This window comes from Talpa occidentalis, unplaced genomic scaffold, assembly GCF_014898055.3.
Source record: "Talpa occidentalis isolate TD23 unplaced genomic scaffold, MPIMG_talOcc4v2.1 talOcc4.11, whole genome shotgun sequence".
Taxonomy (NCBI): Eukaryota; Metazoa; Chordata; class Mammalia; order Eulipotyphla; family Talpidae; genus Talpa; species Talpa occidentalis.
In genome coordinates this window covers 101,801,499-101,818,795 of record NW_023601104.1, presented here as the reverse complement: position 1 = coordinate 101,818,795, position 17,297 = coordinate 101,801,499, and the positions used below count along the sequence as shown (strand labels likewise).

General features: G+C 71.0%; 1 protein-coding gene across 1 annotated transcript; it reads left to right on the top strand.

The window, feature by feature from the left end:
* Nucleotides 1-9,808: 9,808 nt before the first annotated feature.
* Nucleotides 9,809-13,006, top strand: TMEM179 (transmembrane protein 179). Its single transcript, XM_037502029.2, has 4 exons — nt 9,809-10,113; nt 11,255-11,392; nt 11,711-11,789; nt 12,799-13,006. Exons 1-4 carry the CDS (start codon nt 9,809-9,811, stop codon nt 12,976-12,978), a joined length of 702 nt encoding a protein of 233 aa, XP_037357926.1. The 3' UTR covers nt 12,979-13,006.
* Nucleotides 13,007-17,297: the final 4,291 nt, after the last annotated feature.

Genomic DNA, 17,297 nt, shown 5'->3' with positions numbered 1-17,297 from the left:
CTCCAGCCCGAGGGGACCCGCAGCCGGCGGGGCTCACAGTGCAGCTGCTGCTGGCGGCGCCCGGGCGGCTCCCGACATGACCCTGGGGCCGCGGGGCGTCCCTGCCGGCGGGGGCTGCCCAGACGCCTGCCGGCCAGCGTGCCCATCACCAAGGCTCCCGGGGGAGGCGGCCGTGCGGGCCACGCGGGCTCGAGCCTCCTGCTGGGAGACACCCCAGGGAGGCCGTCCCTGGAGCCTGCGGCCCCGGGATCCTCGGGGGACCCGCAGGCGGTGGCCTGTCCCCCGCGGGCCCACCCTGTGCTGGCTCGGCCACAGGCCCACTCGGCGCTGCGCCCCGCGGCCCTTGGTTTTGGCGTTTGGCCTCTTGGGGCCTGGGCAGGGGGCGGCCGCTCCGTCCCCCCATCCGGCCTGCCGCTCCGCTGCCCTGACCGCCCCTGTTTCAGCGCGAGCTTGTCTGGGGACACTGAGGTCGCCCGTCCTCCCCTGCCGGTTCTGCCCCAGCTCCGGGCACCCGCTGCGCTGCTGTCCGCGGAGTTCCCTGTTCTGGGGGCTCCACAGCGGGGGCGGCACCTGCGGTGGCCTGGGCGGGCTTCCCTCGCTCAGCCGCCGTCGAGGCTCCTCGCGGTGACTTCATTACGTTCACTGGACTTTCTCCCTCCAAGCAGCTGCGCGCAGATACGGCCCCTCTGCGGTCTGTCTGCGGAGAGCTAAGGGAGCGGGCAGGTGACTGAAGCGTCTCCTGAATGTGTTTAGAAATCAGAAGCCTAAGGGGTGGCGGGAGGGCCGCGGGGGCCTGCGGGTGTGGCTGTTTGAGGTGCCCATGTCCGCGGTACGGTGCTGCCCGCTGCGCCGTGTTGCACACCCTCCTAACGGAGCCTGTGAGGGGCGCTACGGGAGGGGCAGGCCGGGCGCCGGCTTCGTCCCGCGGGCTGACCGCAGGGCCCACCCGGGGCTGGGGGTGCAGTGGGGCTGTGGAGGCCTGGAGTCCACTCTGCATGTAAAGTGGGTTTCACCCCAAGAGAACCCAGACGTCACAGCCACAAGTGTGTCCCTCAGGTGTCCCTCGGAGGGTGGGGGGTGGAGGGAGAGGAACGAGGTCGGATTCCCCACTGCCAGCCGCTGTCGGGGTGACTTCGGCTCTGCGCGGTCCTCGAGAAGCTCCTTGGCCCGCAGTGGAGCACGCGGAAGGGCTGCTCCCCACTTTATTAGGACCGTGCATCGACGGTCCGCCTGCGAGCCTCAGGAGACCGGGGCGCCTCGTCTCACCCAGTGTGGATGAAGCCAGGCGCCGGGGCACCTCGGGGCTCCACCTCCTCGGCCCCGGGGGGTCTCGCGGTGCTCCTGCCGCTGGAGGCGGGTCAGGGTGGGGCGCTGGGCTGTGCAAGCGGGGGGTGCCTCCGGGACTCGAGGTCTGTGATGGTCCGTGTTCACCGCGTGGTCCGGGGGCGCTGCTGGACTGGAGGCTCGGGGAGTCTCCCGCTTGCTCTGTTTCGCTTGGGTTTTGGTATTTGAAAGGGACGCGCTTTCCTTCTTTCCTGAGTGCAGAGTCTGGCCCCACATCCGTTCCCCGCGGCCCATTGTCCAGTCCGAGTTCCTTCCCCACGCTGAGCCGCTGAGCTGGGCTTTGATCTGGGATTGCGGGGTGGGGGGCGGGGGGGGGGCCGGGGGTTCTTCTGCTGCCGCTGTCACTTAGGTGCTGCTTCTCTGGCTTCAAGCAGCTTTTCTCCATATGTTTTGGAGCAAAAGGTCAATAACTGTGATGTGGAGCCCCAGCGTGCCAGCCTGGCCTGTTGGGGGTTCTGCCGGGGTCTTTGCCAAGCTGAGCAGCTAATTTCTGAATTTAATTTCCTGCAAGACTGTGTGGGCTTTAGTTCCTTAAGGCCTGTAGAGAAAAGTCCTGCCATCCCAGCCTCTAATGCTGGTAAAAAGACCCTGGAAGACCAGCAAACCATAAAGCCCCGGCGGGGGGGTCTTTTTTCTCTGAGACCACCGTCCGAGGAGCCGGTGCCCCCAGATGCAGAGGGCCACTCCCCCCACCCTTGTGGCTGGCAGAGGGAAGGGTCAGGTCTCATGAAGAGCCACAGAGGCGGGCACCCAAGGACAGCGCCCCCTGCCCGCCGCTGGAGAACCCCGACTTACCTGAGACTCATATTCCGGGCGCCGGCAGCTCAGCGCCTTCTCTCCTGAGAAGCCGGGAGGGGCCGCTGCCTGCAGACCCTCCCTCTTCAGCGGTGCCAGCGCTGGGGCAGAGTCTGCGCAGGGGCGCGGCCTGTGCAAGGTCTCGGGGGCCAGAGTGCCCGGGGAGGGTGGTGAGTCACCCTGTTATCTCAGGGGAATGCCCCCTCCTCCATTTAATGCTTTGCTTCCAGGTCTGCCTTGTCGGCGTGGCCGCGGCCTGGGGTCCTGCCTATGGTGAGGACGAACCCTGGCCTCAGCCTGGGGTTGGGAGCCCTGGTGCCAGCGCCCTGTGTCCACGCTGCGCTGAGGCTGGGAAGGGCAGGGTGGCTCCCCAGGCCCCGGGGGCCAGCAGGTGGGGCAGTCCCGGGCGGCCCCCTGGGCTGGCATCCGAGGACGGTGGGGCCTGGTGTCCCCCAGCGAGCCTCTTCCACCGGCTCCTGGGTCAGGACGCACTGTGGCCCGGGCCCCTCCCAGCCCCTCCGGGCCCCTTCCCACCGCCCAGGCTCTGCGGAGCACCCCCCAATCCATGGGTCCCCAGGGCGTGTCCGTGCGGCCCCACGGAGCTCAGCGGGCTCCACACGAGCTCCCCATCCCCAGGCCCCGCCCGGCCCTGCAGTCCCTGCCTCCCCTTCTGTTTGGGGGCCTTGGGCCTCCGGGTTCTGGGGTTGCCCTCTGGGCTGGATGCACCCCCTGTGGGGTGACGGCTGGGAGGACCCAGCATCTCCTCAGGGTCCCTGCCGTGGGGTGCCCTCCCTGCAGGGTTGCACTGGACAGCGCTCGTCTGGCCACCCAGGGCTGCCCCCAGCGGCCCCCCCGCCCCCCGCCCCTCCCCCCCAAGCTCAGAGCGCTCAGCTGGGGGCGCGCCTCAAAATCATGGTTCTTGCTGCCCGCGTCCAGGTGGCCAAAGGAGAGTCAAGACTTTGTTCAGATCAGGAAAATGTTCTTTGTTATTTATTTATTTATTTATTTATTTACACAAGCCCTGGGCACAGGCAGAAGCGCGGGAGGGCGAGAGGACCCGCCAGAGCCGGAGCGGGGAGCAGAGCAGGCAGAAGGACCGAAGGACACTGCTGAGGGGAGCAGCGGGCGGCAGGAGAGGTCTGCGCGCCATGTGGGACCCTCCTCCGGTGGCCGGGGAGCAGCCGGGGATCGAACCGGCGCCGCAGAGGCTGCAGACAGCTTCGCAGCCCAGCGCTCAACCACTGCGCCACCAGGGGAGGCCCCTATTATTTTATTTTTCAATTCTAAAACGTATTTTGCCTTTAACGTAGAAACTGTCCTAGACTTGTCCGCACGGAGGGACAGGTCATGTCCTCGCTGGCCGCGCGAGGGCGCCCGAGCTCCACCGCGCTCAGACACTCGGTGCACTTGGGGTGTGAGCGCGGACCCTGCGCGGGCGGGGGCGCGCGACTGGGGCCAGCACAGGCCCGGAGGGCTCCCGGGGGGAGGTGACACCTCGGGCAGGTGCCCGCAGGGGCTGGGGAAGGCTGGGAGGTGGGCGGGTGGCCGGCGGGCAGAGCTCCCCAGCAGCCCACCTGCCCCGGGAGGGGGACCCCTGAACCGTGGCGGCTGCACACACGGAGGTGTTAGGACAGGCCGGGGCCTCGTTCCTTGTTAATATTTATCAATCCCCGACCGGCCTTCGAGGGCCTCATAAATATTAATTCGCAATTAAACATTCAAGAGGAGATTGCTTCCCCTGCGAGAACCTGTTTGAAGCTGGGGTGGTGGAGGCGGGGAAGGGCCCCCCCCAGGGGCTGGCAGTGGAGGGTCTCCCCTGGGCATCTGAGTGCCCGCCGGTGCCTGCTGGCCACACCCCCATCCCCAGAGGGCCCTGCTGGCCAGCCCTGACACCCCAGGGCCCAGCCGGGGCTCCTGGGCCGAGAGCGGGTTGGTGACACCTCGGGGTTCGGCCTTCAGAGGGGCGGGTGGGCGCTGCCGGGCCCTGGGGGGACAGTGGGGCTGCAGCTGGTCTCCCCTCCTCCGGGCTCCTCTCCTCCGTCTTCTTTTGTAGATGTTGGACCCCAGGCCCAGTGCCTCCTTCCCTGGCCGGGTCCCACCCTGCTGGCCCCGCCTCCTCCCCTCCCATGTGTCCGAGTTTCCAGGCTGAGGCTGGGTGGCCGGTGAGCCAGGGACTCCTCAGGATGGCCTTGGAGCCCCAGTCAGCACCCCAGGCAGGGTCCCCGAGTTGGCACCCCAGGCGGGAGCCCCAGTGTCCAGGGAAACCGGTGTCTGGGGCGGCCTGGTCCTCGCTACAAAGGCCGCACGTAGAGAGGACATGGGGGCAGCTGATGGAGGGAAGGAGATGGACAGAGACGAGGGGATGCAGCACTGGGGGCAGGTGGAGGGGGTGGGGTATGGGGGTGGGGGTGGAGGGGTGGGGTGTAAGGTATGGGGTGTAGGTGTAGGCGTGTAGGGGTGGGGTGTCAGGTGTGAGGAAGTAGGTGGTGGAGGGGTGGGGTGAAGGGGTGGGGGTGGAGGGTGCCGGGTGTGGGGGTGGGCACAAGGGGAAGGTGGCATTCCATCGGGTCTGGGCTCCCCCCACTGGGAGCCCTGCTCGGCCTTCTCTCCTGCCTCCTGCTCCGTCCGGAGGTGAGGTGGGAGGGGCGTCTGGGGGGCTGCTCTGGCCTTTCCCGGCGGGTGGTCCATGTGGCAGCTGCAGGCAGGGGCACCCCAGGGCTGGCAGCATTTCGCGGCCCTCCCCCCACCCCGTGGCTTGTGACCCACCACCCCTGCTCTCCAGGTGGCAGCTGACCTGTGCCCCCTTCCAGGATTGGCAGGGGGGCGGACAGGGGCGGGAGGGAGACTGTTCAATTATTCAGGGATTCAAAGGAAGGCGCTTCTTATTAATTTGCATATAAAAAGCCCCGCAGGGTGAGTCTGGAGCAGGGAGGCCCGGTGGGGGCTGGAGACTGGCAGGCCCAGGGGCGGGGCGGGGCGGGGGGGGGGGGGGGGTGGTGGGTGGGGGTGGGGTGGGGGGTGGGTGGGGTGCTGCCGACAGCCCCAGCCTGCCTTCTGGGGGCGGGACGTGCCCGTGTGCGGGTCGTGAAGCCGCGGCCCGTGGTGACTGGTGTCGTGGAAATAAATTCTAGCCTTGTCCCCAGGCCGGGGAAGAGGAAGCGGTGCTTCAGGAACGGTGAGGTCCGGGGAAGCTGTATGACTCAGGCACGAGGTCCCAGACCTGGGGAGCCCCGTGAGGTCTGAGCGCCGGTAAAGCCCAAGGGGTCCTTTCATGCACCACTGGGCCCAGATCTGCTGCAGGGACAGCATCGCTTTCCAGCAGGCACCAGCATCTGCGGCACAGTCCCCAGACAAGGGGGCCAGGCAAGGCGGGAAGACGCAGGCCTTGGGGATGGCCTTGGAGAGAGGGACCAGCTTGGCCGGCTGCCCGGCCTTGTGGATAAGGGTGCTGAGGCCGCGGCCATGGGTCCTGAGAGGGAGGAGCTGTAAGGAAGCGCACTTGCCGGGCGCCTGCGTTGGCGGGTTCCTTGCACCTGGGCTGGAAGTCCTGCTGGAGTCTTTATTGTATTCATTTGCTCAATAATATATTTTCTCATCAGGGCCTCCCTGGGGGCGCAAGGGGTTAAGACACAACCTATGACGCTGTCCGCAGCCTCTGCAGCACAAGATACCGGCCGGCCAGGGAGCTACCCACATGGCGCCGCAGACCTCTCCTGCCACCCGCTGCTCCCCTCAGCAGTGTTTTCAGTGGATCTGCCTGTTCTGCTCCCCACTCTGTCTTTGGTGAATCCTCTCACCCCCCGCCCCCCGCCCCCGCACCTCTGGCCTGTACCCAGCTCTTGTATGCATAAATAAATACATCTTTAAAAATATATATATTTTCTCATTAGTGTGACACCATCCAGAACCTCCCAGGCCCGGCCGCTGAGGGGTGGGGGTGCTCCCCGGGGAGGCCAGTGCTGGGCCTGGGGGGCGCTGGGGATCACGGGATCCGGAGCTCAGCCGGGGCTAAGGTCCGTCGGCCGAGGGGCTGTGTGCTGGGTCCCCCCGCTGGCCTGGGCGCTGGACCCAGCCCCGCGGCATGAGTGGTTCCCTGGCCTGTGGGGCGCCAGAGGGGGGCCTGCGTCCTGCGCCTTCGCCGCACCTGCCCTCCTGGCCCTCCCGCCATCCCCGTGGTTTCGCGTTTCCCGCTTCAGCGGTCTTGGAACCACCAGGGCTTACGAAGACCGTCCTTGGCGGGGGAGCCCCTCCCGTGTGGAGAGCCGGGCCCCGCCGTCCTCCGGCCCGCAGCTCACCCTGGAGACACCGAAGACCCTCTCCCTGCCCGCTGGGCCGTGCGCTCACCTGGGGTGACGGGCACTCAGGCGGTGGATGGTGGGCCAGGCAGCAGACCCCGGGTGGGCGTGGGCACAGGCCACAGTGGGCCCTGCGGCCGCCTCCTCTGCTCAACCGTAGTCGCCTTAGAAAGCAGGAGCCCGAGGACTCGCCGCGAAGAGACGCGGGACAGGGCGTCGCCCTGGAGAGGCCGTGAGCGAGCGGCTGGACAGCAGGGCCCAGCACTGCCCACGGCCCCCGCGTCTACCCCACCCCGCGGCCGCCTGGGCATCAGCCCGTCTGGGAGGACTCGCCCGCGAGCTCGGTGCCCGGCGCGTCTGTCCCAGTGGCCGGCGCCTGCGGCCACCTGCTCTGTCCACGCTCCCGCGTCTCCCTTGTCCTCCTGAGACCCAGAGAGGCTCGGCCTGCGGGTGTCCTGAATCCTGCTGCGCCCTCTCTGGCCCTTGCGCTCCCGCCCCCGCCCCTCCCCGGCCGGCCTCCGGCTCCCCTCCCCGCAAGGCAGCTCTGGCCCCTCCGGCCTGGCCGCGGCGGAGCTGTCCGGCCGTCTTATCCCTGATTGCAGGGGCGAGCCGAGCGCCTCCCGCTTGCCCAGCCGCGGCCACCTGTCGCCTCGGAGCCGGGTGTGCGGAGTCCACGCGTGCATCAGGGCACCGCGCCTGCTCCAGGCGCCCGCCGGCCCGGGGCCAGGACGAGCTGAGCGCTGGACCCCCGCGGCCCTGCGTCTCCCCAGGGCCCAGCGCAGCTGCGGGGCCCACGTGCTGGGGGCGGCCTGGGCTCCCGGGCCCGGCCCCCCGCAGGGACCTCCCTGCTCCCGGCCCCGGGATCCGATCGGCTGGCGCCTCGGCTGCAGCTGTGTCCGTTCAGCCGCCCCTCCGCTGCCCCCGGAGCCCTGACCCGGCACTGGCGTGTGGGGCCAAGCGCGGACTCCGGCGTGTGTCCCGCCCCCGTCCCCGCCGCGTCCTCTCACGCCCCCGACATGCACATGCGGACGCGGCAGCCCGTGTCCTGGGACGCGGGGCTTCATCGGGGGGAGCGCGGAGAAGCAGCCGCCCGCCCCGGGAGCGCCGCCCGGGCTCAGGCCCGGGCTCGGGATCCGGCCGGCGTCGTCTCATCGCACATTTTCTTCTTGTTCTTCACAGATCGAAAAACAGACAATGGGAAGTCGCGGCTGGAGCTGCAAAGGGCAAAAAAATGAGTTTTCTCCCCTGACTGCTGCTCGCGGCGCTGCCGCCGGGCCTGAGCTCGGACGTTCTCGTGCTCGAGGCCGGCCCCGCGTGTCCACGTTTTCTTGTTCCTTGGGACATCGGGCCGCCCTCGACACGCCGTATTTTCTTTGACTTTTCCATCCACATTTTAAAATGAAATCTCTTCTTTCTCTGTGCGTCATTCTCGTACGGTGCTGACGTTCGAACATGAATTTGGGGGTTTTCCACTTTCTTGTAGGTTGGAGTTTTTTTTTAAGATTCATTTATTTATGCAGACAAGAGCTGGGGTGCAGACCAGAGGAGCGGAGGTAAGAGGACCCCCAGAGACAGAGCGGGGAGCAGAACAGGTGGATCCCCTGAAATAACTGCTGAGGGGAGCAGCGGGGAGACAGGAGAGGTCTGCTGTGCCCTGTGGATAGCTCTCTGGCCGGCCGGGGATCGAACTCCTGCTGCAGAGGCTGCGGGCAGCTTCACAGCGCTGTACTCAACCCCTTGAGCCACCGGGGAGGCCCGGTTGGAGCTATTTCAATCGTGGGAATACCTGCCCGGCGAAGGCTAAACAGAACTCATCCTCAGGAACCCCCCAGTCTTGAGCTCTTACACGGCGGGCATCTGGCCACCTCGCAGCCCGCCCCTCGGCTGTCGTGGCCTCCTTCGTCCTGGCTGAGCCCCCATGGCGGCGCCCGCGGGTGAGCTGGGCAGCCGCTGCCGGGGAGCTGGAGGTGGGCTCCCCGCCCGTGACCCCTCGGAGGAGTTGGGTGCTCGGGGGTCACGGGGCCTGAGTGGCCTCTGCGGGGTGGGGGGTGACGAGGCCAGGCTCCGTGTCTGCCGGCAGAGACCGCGGTAAAGTGCCCTCACGGAAGCCGAGGCCATGGCTGTGAAGCGCACAGACCTTGGTGACGGGCCTTCGAGGTGGCGGTGCCCGGGCTGTGTTTCCATGGAGAGCAGGTGTGTTTCTGGGCTTTGGAGAAGGGGCTGCGGCTCGGCTGTCGTCAGGCCCAGTTTGGCGACTTCTGGCAATGCTTGCCCCAGGGCCCAGCTGTCCATCCGCGAGAACCGCTCTTGCAGGGAACGGCTGCGCCCGCCTGCCCGTGTGCGGGGCGCCCAATGCGCTCGGGATGGCAAAGGCCACCAGCTGCCCACGGACGTGCCGTGGGCCCTCGGCTCTCAGGCCAGCAGCCTGGCCGGAGAGGAGCCATCGCTGCCGTGAGCTGCGGAGCCCACAGCCGGGTGCGAGCTCAGCCCCAGACCCGGTGCGGCCGCGGGCGCCATGTCTAGGAAAGCAGGCGCTGGGTTGTCTTGAGTGGCCACCCCGGGGGGCTGTGGGGGAGGCTCTCCATTCACACGTGCTGAAGTGCTTGGCTTAAAAGTGAGCGTCTGTTGCTTTGCAATGAAATGAGATTTTTTATGCTTGTGACAAAAGGGCTGATGCAGCTGTAAGCCCCTCGTTGGCGTTGCTTATGGAAGAGCAGCCCCGGGCCGGCTCTGGGAATTGGACAAACGTGGCCGAGTCCTACAGGGACCTGGGAAAGGCATTAATTCTATTAATTGATGCGTCAGCAGCCTCCGGCCCAGCCAGGCTGGGGTAACGAGGGCCTGGGGCAGCCCTTGCTGGGCTGGGAAACATCAGCCGGGCCTCTTTGTGCCGCAGCTTCCCAGGCGCCGCCGAGGCCGCGCTCACGACCCCGCCCCGCGGGCCCGGCCCCTCCCCGCCCCGCCCCGCCCGGCCGGGCCCCGCGCACCTCACATCAGCCTCCTGACCTCCGCCAGGGCTGGGGCAGGCGCGCGGGCCGGCCGGGCCGGCACGGAGCGGTAGTTCGCCTCCCGCCCGGCTTCCATGCCGGGTGTCCGCCCCGCGGCCCGCGCCCCCGCGCCCCTGGGTGGGCCTCGGCGCCCGCCCCGCTGGCCGGAGCTGGCCGCGGTGCTGCCCGCCGTGCTGCGCGCTCGGCCGCGGCGCGCGCGTCCCGGGCGGGGCGCGCAGGACCCGCCGGCGCCGCCACTGCGCAGCCTCCCGCGCGCCCCGGCCCGGCCTGCGCGCGCGGCCTCCCCGCGCCGGCTGCTGCCCGCGGCCTCCCCGCGCCCCGGCCGGGCCGCCCGCCGGCCCCGCGCCCGGCCCGCGCCCGCCGGCCATGGCGCCCCACAATCTCCTGCTGGCGCAGTGCGCCGGCCACCTCCTGGCCTTCCTCTTCAGCTTCGTGGCGCTCGTGCCGCTGTCCGAGAACGGCCACGACTTCCGCGGCCGCTGCCTGCTCTTCACCGAGGGCATGTGGCTGAGCGCCAACCTCTCGGTGCAGGCGCGCGAGCGCTTCACGGTGCAGGAGTGGGGCCCGCCGGCCGCCTGCCGCTTCGGCCTGCTCGCCAGCCTCCTCTCGCTGCTGCTGGCCGCCGCGCACGCCTGGCGCTCGCTCTTCCTCCTCTGCAGGGGCCACGAGGGGTAAGTGGGCCCTCGGGTCGTGCCCACCCGCAAGCCGGCCGTGCGAGGCCCTCCCGGGCTCGGCCCTGCAACTCCAGCCCGCGCGCACCCCCTCCAGGCACCGTGCCCTCGGCCCTGCCTCCCGAGCCGGCGGCCCCACCCCCTCCGCCGGCCTGCAAATGTGCCCTGTCATCTCCCGCCACCCGCAGCCCTCCCTCCTGCAGGCAGCACCCGCTCCACGCCAGGGCACAGCTGGCACCCGTGAGCGCACTGGGGGCCCTCCCCATCCAAGGAGGGTGATGCTATGCAGAGGCTGAGGGCAGCCCCTGGGGCCACTCCAGCCCTTGGCTCCCTCGCGGGCCCTGTCCACACCCTGTGTGGGCCACAGCAGCCTTTGCCCAGGTCCGCACAGCCCACATCCACCCCGGGTCCAGGCCCTCTCCCTGGGCCTGCCCCTGCCTGCCCCCGCCCCGGCATCATTGCTCAGCAGCCCCAGTCTCCCCACGGCTGTCAGGAGGTGGGAGGTCAGCCAGGGCACCGTGGCGGGAGGGGCCGGGCCTCAGAGAGTCCAGTGGGAGCTTGGGGGGGGCGCGGGCAGGTGCCAGGGTGGTCCTGCGTGGGTGTCCTCGCAGCCCCACCCAGCCAGTGTGGCCCGGGGCTCTGGTGCCGCCGCGCCGAGTCCTGTGTCAGCGCTGCCTCCACCTGGCGGAGCACCCCTGGGTCTGGCCCTCCCAGCTCTGGCTCCACCTGCGGCCTCAGGCGCACCCCAGGGTGGCCACCCGAGGCCCAGCAAGGACCAGCCGTCTGGGGAGCCAATCCCTGGCCCCACGCGCTCACACAGCCTCGTGGTCGCCATGGGGATGGCCCAGCAGGGTCGTCCCAGGCCCGAGAGGTCTGGCCGGCTGTGCTGGGGACCCTGTGGGGGAAGGGCCTTGGTGGTGACCGGGAAGGGGGACCTGCCCGGACCAAGCAACCTTGGGCTCCAGCATCGCCACGGCCCCTGAGCTGGGGCGACAGGTCCCTGTGCTGGGCTGGGGGCGGGGGGAGGGGCAGCCTGCGCCTGGAGGGGGCTGAGGCCACTGCGGGCAGGGAGCGGCCCCTGCTGTCCAGCCCAGGGCCATGCTGGGTCCCATGGCCTCAGCGGCCCTCGCCCGCCCCGCAGCTCCTTCCTCTACGCCTTCCTGAGCCTCCTGGCCAGCGCCTGCGTGCTCTTCCTGGTCTTCATCGCCAGCACCCTCGTGAGCGTGGGCTTCGCCATGTGGTGTGACGCCGTCACGGAGAAGGGCTCGGTGCCCCACAGGTGGGCCTCGCAGCGCAGTGGCACCCGGGGCTTGGCCGGGGCGCGGGGTGGCGGGCGGATGTGGCCCCGGGGGCCTGGGGGGCGGGCAGAGGAGCTGTGGAGCGCGGGTGTGGGTGGGGTCAGGTGTGCCAGGCGCGGCCTGCAGGTCCGTCCGCGGTGGCTGGGCCAGGGTGTCCAGGAGGGCAGGGGCCAGGCTCCCACGCCCAGCTGAGGTGTGGAGCGCCCCACCTCTCACTGTGGGCAGCGCCTGTGCCATTGGGTGATGCCCCGACCCTGGGCCTGGTGACACGGCCGCTGCATCCGCCCCTCTTGTTGCAGCTGCAAAGAGCTCCAGGGTGTCGACTTGGAGCTGAACGTGGACAACTCTGCCTTCTACGACCAGTTTGCCATTGCCCAGGTGGGTGCTGCCCAGGTGGGGGGCTGCCCAAGTGGGGGGGCTGCCCAGGTGGGGGGCTACCTGGGTACGCAGGGTTGCCAGCTAGGCAGGTCCCAGGTGGGAAGGGAGGCGGCACTGTGGGGCAGGGCCGCTCGCTGCTCAGCCCCTGAGGGACACCGGCTGGCAGCGAAGGGAGGTGCCGCAGGCGAGGGAGGCTGAGTGGACGCTGCGCGGGCAGCTGGGTGCTGCCTGGAGGAGGGGCAGGAGCTGCACCTTGGAGACCCAGTGGGGTTTGCAGGAGCGGTGGGAGGGGTGAGGTGCCCGGAGGGCGGGTGTGGAGGGCGAGAAGGCGGTGCTGCAGGCGCGGCTGGACGTTGGTCCTGGCCGAGCGGGTCCCCTGGGCAAGTGCGGGGGGTCGCTGTCAGTGCCTGACCAGGGGGGCCGGGCCGCGTCTGAGGGTTTGAGGCAACCCCGCCCTCCGGGGTGCCTTCCTGGAGCGCAGGCAGGTGGGGACCTGGCGGGGGTGAGGGGCTGCCCCTCCACTTCCACCTCTGCCCGTCAGACTGGCCCTGGGCCTCCTCCCAGGCCCAAGTGGACCCCAGGCGGCCAGCGCTGTGGGTGGCGGGACCCCGGCGGGGGCAGGGTGGAAGGACCGGCGAGGGACCGGAGGCGGGGGTGCGCTGGGCGGGCTGGGGGAGGCACGGCCCGGCCCCAGTTCCGGGAGGAGGGCGGCGGGCGGGAACTGTGGGACTCAGGCCGGACCCTCGGGCTGTTTCTCTTCTAGCTGTTTGGAAACAGCAGATCGGGGTAGTTTGTGGGGGCCGAGGCCAGCCTGGGGGCAAACGGCCATCTGGCTGCTCCTCCAGGGACCCCGACCCAAGCCGGGGTGCTCGGGGTGGGGGCCAGGGCCGGCAGGTACACCCCGGCGCTGAGCCCCACTCTCGGCCCCCTCCCCGCACCCCGCTCTTCCTGCGGGACCGGCTGGGTGGCCTGGGTCCCGCGCCCCTGACCCCGCCTCGCCCTCCTGCAGTTCGGCCTCTGGGCCTCATGGCTGGCCTGGCTGGCCCTCACCGCGCTGGCCTTCCTGCGCGTCTGCCACAGCTACCGCCGCGAGGACCTGCTGGACAGCCTGCTGCACGAGAAGGAGCTGCTGCTGGCCGGGCCGGGCCCCCGCGCCTCCTTCCAGGAGGAGAAGAGCGCAGTCATCTAGGGCGGGCAGTCTGCCCGGCCGCCCCAGCCCCGCGCAGAGAGGGGACCCCGCCCCGGCACCCCGATTCCCGCCGGGTGTGGGGCTGTGGGCGGCCTCTAGGGTGCACAGAGCTCTGTGTGTGCCCCCGGCCCCTGCGGGCGCCTGTGCTGCTGGGCCTGGCCACGCCAGCCCCTGGGCCCCGCTGACCAGCCCCGGCCCCGCGGTCAGCTCACCCGGGGTGGTAGCCACTGCCTCCCGGCTGCAGCCTGAGGCTGGCCTGGCGGCGGCAGGCAGAACACAGGAAGGCCTGAGCAGGTCCCTGGAGGCCGCGTCCTCTGCTCCTGCGCCAGCGCCGGCGCCGGCGAGCTCACGGGAAGGCCCAGGCCGCGGGCGCCCGCACGGCGGCGGCCCCCGAGCCCCAGACCTGCACTGTGGGGGGGCCCTGACTGGGTGCGTGTGCGGGGGTGTGGTGTGTGCGGGCATGCACATGAGTGTGAGCGTGTGCGAGTGTGCCCGCAGTGCGAGCCCGCAGTGTGAGCTGCCCGTGATGGGCGGGCACTCGCCGCCGCCGCCTCCGCCCCGCGAGCGGGCGCTGTGGGCGCTGCTTGGCCGAGCCGGTCCCTCAGCCCGCTCTGCCCAGGGCCCGGCCCACGTCCGGCAGTGCCCTGCATCCTGGGGGACAGGGGGCACCCCAGGCCTGCGGCACACCTGGCCTCGCCCGGTCCTGGCTTCTGCGTGTCCACCAGGGGCCCTCCCGGTCCCTGGGAGCTCGGCGGGCCCCCCATTCGGGCGCGGGGTCTGGAGCCCCGGGCTGCCACGTTTCCGGCTCTCGGAGCCGGTCGGGGTCCTGGGGCCCCTGGCCTGCATGTGGGTGTCCCCTGCAGGGGCCGTCGCTGGCGCCAGGCCCCCCAGCCCCCCAGCCCCCAGGAAGGGGCACGAGGACGGTGGGCTGGGCCCCGCGGCTCTGCTCCTCCCGGCACTTGGCTGTGGACACGCCTGTGATTGTCCCGCCGCGAGGCAGCCTCCGCCAGTGTGTCTGTTCCTCCAAGTGGAAATAAAGCGTCTCCGTCTCGGGGGGCGCTTGTGCTTCTCCCCGCCTGGCCGCGCTCCAGCCAGGTGTGTCTGCGGCTTCAGCATCGGGGCCGGGCTGCGCCCCCCGCCCCTCAGGGCCCCGCCTTGCCACATCCAGACGGGCCGCTGCGCCTGGGAACCGGCCCTCGCTGCTGGACGCCCCTCCTGGCGCCCGGGGTCCTGAAGCCGAGGAGGCCCCAGAGAGCTGCTCTGAGGCTGGGGCAGGTCGGGGGGTACCAGCCTCAGCCCAGAGTGAACCCCACGGCCATTGCCCCACTGCGGCCGCTGGTGTTTGCTAGGAAGTCTGAGTCCCCCAGCTCAGTAACGGGGACAGAATGACCCTCGAGAGGGCACCCCGGCCCAGGCCACCGTGGACGCTGTCTGAGCTGGTCCAGGCGAGCGAGGACTCCCGCTGTTCCTCCCAGCGCCTGACCGCGGGGGGCCAACCCCCCCAGGCTGCTCCCTGCGGGGCCGCAGCCATCCCGGCGGCTGCGGCCGGTGGGTGCGGGCAGGGGTCCCGGGGAGGCTGCGCTCAGGCCCTTCCTGACCCTCCCTGCCCCACACCCGACCGACCCCCAAGAGCGCCTTCCTGGGAGTTTTTTGGGGGATGCATCTTCCCAGGGTGGGGAGGATCCCCAGGGGCTCGGGCTCAGAGGCTGTGCGCGGGGCCCGTGGGGTGGCACCTCCCCAGCCCCAGGCGTCCCACAGCTCAGGGCCGGGGCCTGGCCTGGGTGTGGGGTCCCTCTGGGACAAGGGAGGGTCTAAAGGGTGGGGGGCTGGGGCCTGTGGGGGCCTTTTGCCAACGGGCCCCACGGTGGACCCTGGCATGTGTGCCAGGAGGGACCGTGCTGATGGGAGTGGGGCCCCAGCTGCCCCGCCCATCTCTGGGCTTACCGTGCACTTCTCCAGACAGGCAGCTGGGGCCCCCCAGACCTGCCAGGGTCTGTGCAGGCCCCCCGCTGGGGTGCCCGTCACAGCCGCAGGAGGCAGCGCCAGCAGGTCAGGGCGCCAGCCGGAGGCGCAGGACGAGGCTGAGCAGCCGGGCCCGCAGGGCGTCCAGGGCCGGGGCGAGGGGCTGGGTGTGGCCCCAGAGCAGCCCCAGCCCCAGCAGCCCCAGCCCCAACAGCCCTAACAGCAGCCGCAGGCGCGGGGAGCCGCCCCCAGGACACCGCTGGCCGGGCTCTGGGGTGAGAGGCCCGTCAGCTGGCTGCCCAGCGAGGACCCCTGGGCCCCCTCCTCCAGTGGGGTGGCCTGGTGCTGCCCCTGGTGGCTGGCACCACTGGCCCCTCGATGGGACCCCTGGGGTGATGCCCTAGCCCTGCGGGACAGGAGCCCCGCCCCCGCCCGGGCCTCCCAGCGAGAGCCCACCCGGGGCAGAACCAGGCACGGCCCCAACTCACCCTTGGCCCTGGGGCCGGTAGAGGCCCTGGGCTCTCTGCCCACGATGTCTGGGGAGGAGGCGGGGGGCAGTCAGGGCTCTGAGCCCCCCAACCCCCGCCCGGCCCCTGCGGCTGCCCTCGGTGCCCTGGCCCTTCTTTCCCTGGGGCGGTCCTGCCCGCGCGAGCTCACAGGGCCCAGGGCTCGGGCCCTGTCCGCAGTCTCTGCTGCCGGGCCGGCCCCCCAGCTCCCTCGTGGGGTGAGGCCAGCCTGGTGGGGCGCTCATGTGGGTGGGGAGGGGGTGGCCCCGGAGCCCTGGGCGGCAGAGGCTCCCTCCTCGAGGGGCAGCCTGGACTTGCCGGGCTGGGCCCTGAGGATGGGTGGTGGGGGGTCCCCTGGGAGCCCCGAGGCCACACCTGTGTCCCCGCTCCACAAGGTCACTGCCCTGCCTCTGGCCCTGGCTGGCCCGCCGAGCCTCTTACAGTGGACGGCCACCTCCAGGGGCTCCCGGAACCGCACGTGCCTCGAGGGCCTCTGGGGTGCAGGTCCGCTGTCGGGGCACACCGAGGGGCTCCGTCTCAGGATGGAGGGGTGGCTCCTCCGGGGGGGGCCCTCCAGGGGCGGGGAGCAGCTGGAAGCAGGAGGCGGTGAGCCCAGTGGGCGGGAGCCTGGAGCCCGGCTGCGGCCTTGGGGGTCCGGCCGTGGGGCCCGCTGAGGGAAGAAGGTGGACGTGGGACCCCTGCCGGCCTGCCCTCGGCCCCAGCCCAGCCCAGCCCCAGCCTGGGGGCCACCGGCTGCTCCACACAGGGTCAGCCTGCCTCCGCCGGCCCCCCATGGGGTTGCGATTGTTGTCACACACCCCCGGGGCTGCCTCGCGCCCCAGCAGGACCCTGTGCCCGGCCTGGCCACGTCCCGTGTGGCCTCTGCACCCGCCAGCTGAGCTTGGGTCTCAGCCTGTCGTCTGCCCAGGCCCGTGGCCTCACTGAGCCCCGCTCCGGTGCTAGAGGGGACCGCCTGGGGCCTGGGCCGGGACGACCAGGGAGGGTGCAGGGGCCCAGCAGGGCCAAGCCAGAGCCGCGGTGGGGAAGCTTGGGGCGACCCAGAGCCTCGGGCCTCGCTGTGTGGGCCCAGGGGCACCTGCCAGGAGCCGCGCCAGCGCTGAGGCTCTGGGGGTCTGGCACAGAGCCTGGCGCAGAGCCCGCCACGGGAGCTGCCGGTGCCAGGCTGGGCCCCCCTCATGGCCCGCCCCCTGCGGGGATGCCCCAGGGGCCTGCCCCCCGCCTGGTGACTACGGGCTGAGGTCAGGCCACCCGCCCCTTGCTGAACTGGTCCCTTCCCTGCGCCCCTCCTCCCGGCCCTGGCTTGGCCCACCGCGCCCCACAGCCTCACTGAGCCCCACTCTGCTTCCCCTCCTGCTCAGCACCCCCAGCGCGACCCGGCACCCAACTTGCTCGGAGCCCTGTGGGGCTGCCACTTCTCCCCACCTCTCTCCGTCCCACCCTCAGCTCCGGCTCCTGCGGCCCCGCAGCCTCCCGGGCTCTCGGCCAGACCTCGGCCGCCCCACCGGTGACCGCCCTGCCCAGGGAGGGGGCAGCTGGGGCAGGACTTGCTCCCTCTGGGCCCCCCACCCCCAGGGTGCCCCGGACCCCGGACTGAGGCCCTCACCTGCCCGGCCCCGGGCGCTGGCCAGCGGGGAGCGGCCTCCTGGTGCTCTCCAGGCAGGGGGGTGCCTCTGGCTGGTGGTGGGGGCTCCGGGGGGGCGCCGCCCTCATTTACTGGAGCAGGGTCCCGAGGCAGGCGGAGACGTCGCTTCTGGCACAGCGACCCTGGCAGGACAGGACGGGGGACTCCGCCAGGAAGGGGCCGCCCCCGCCTCCCGCCTCGCCAGCAGC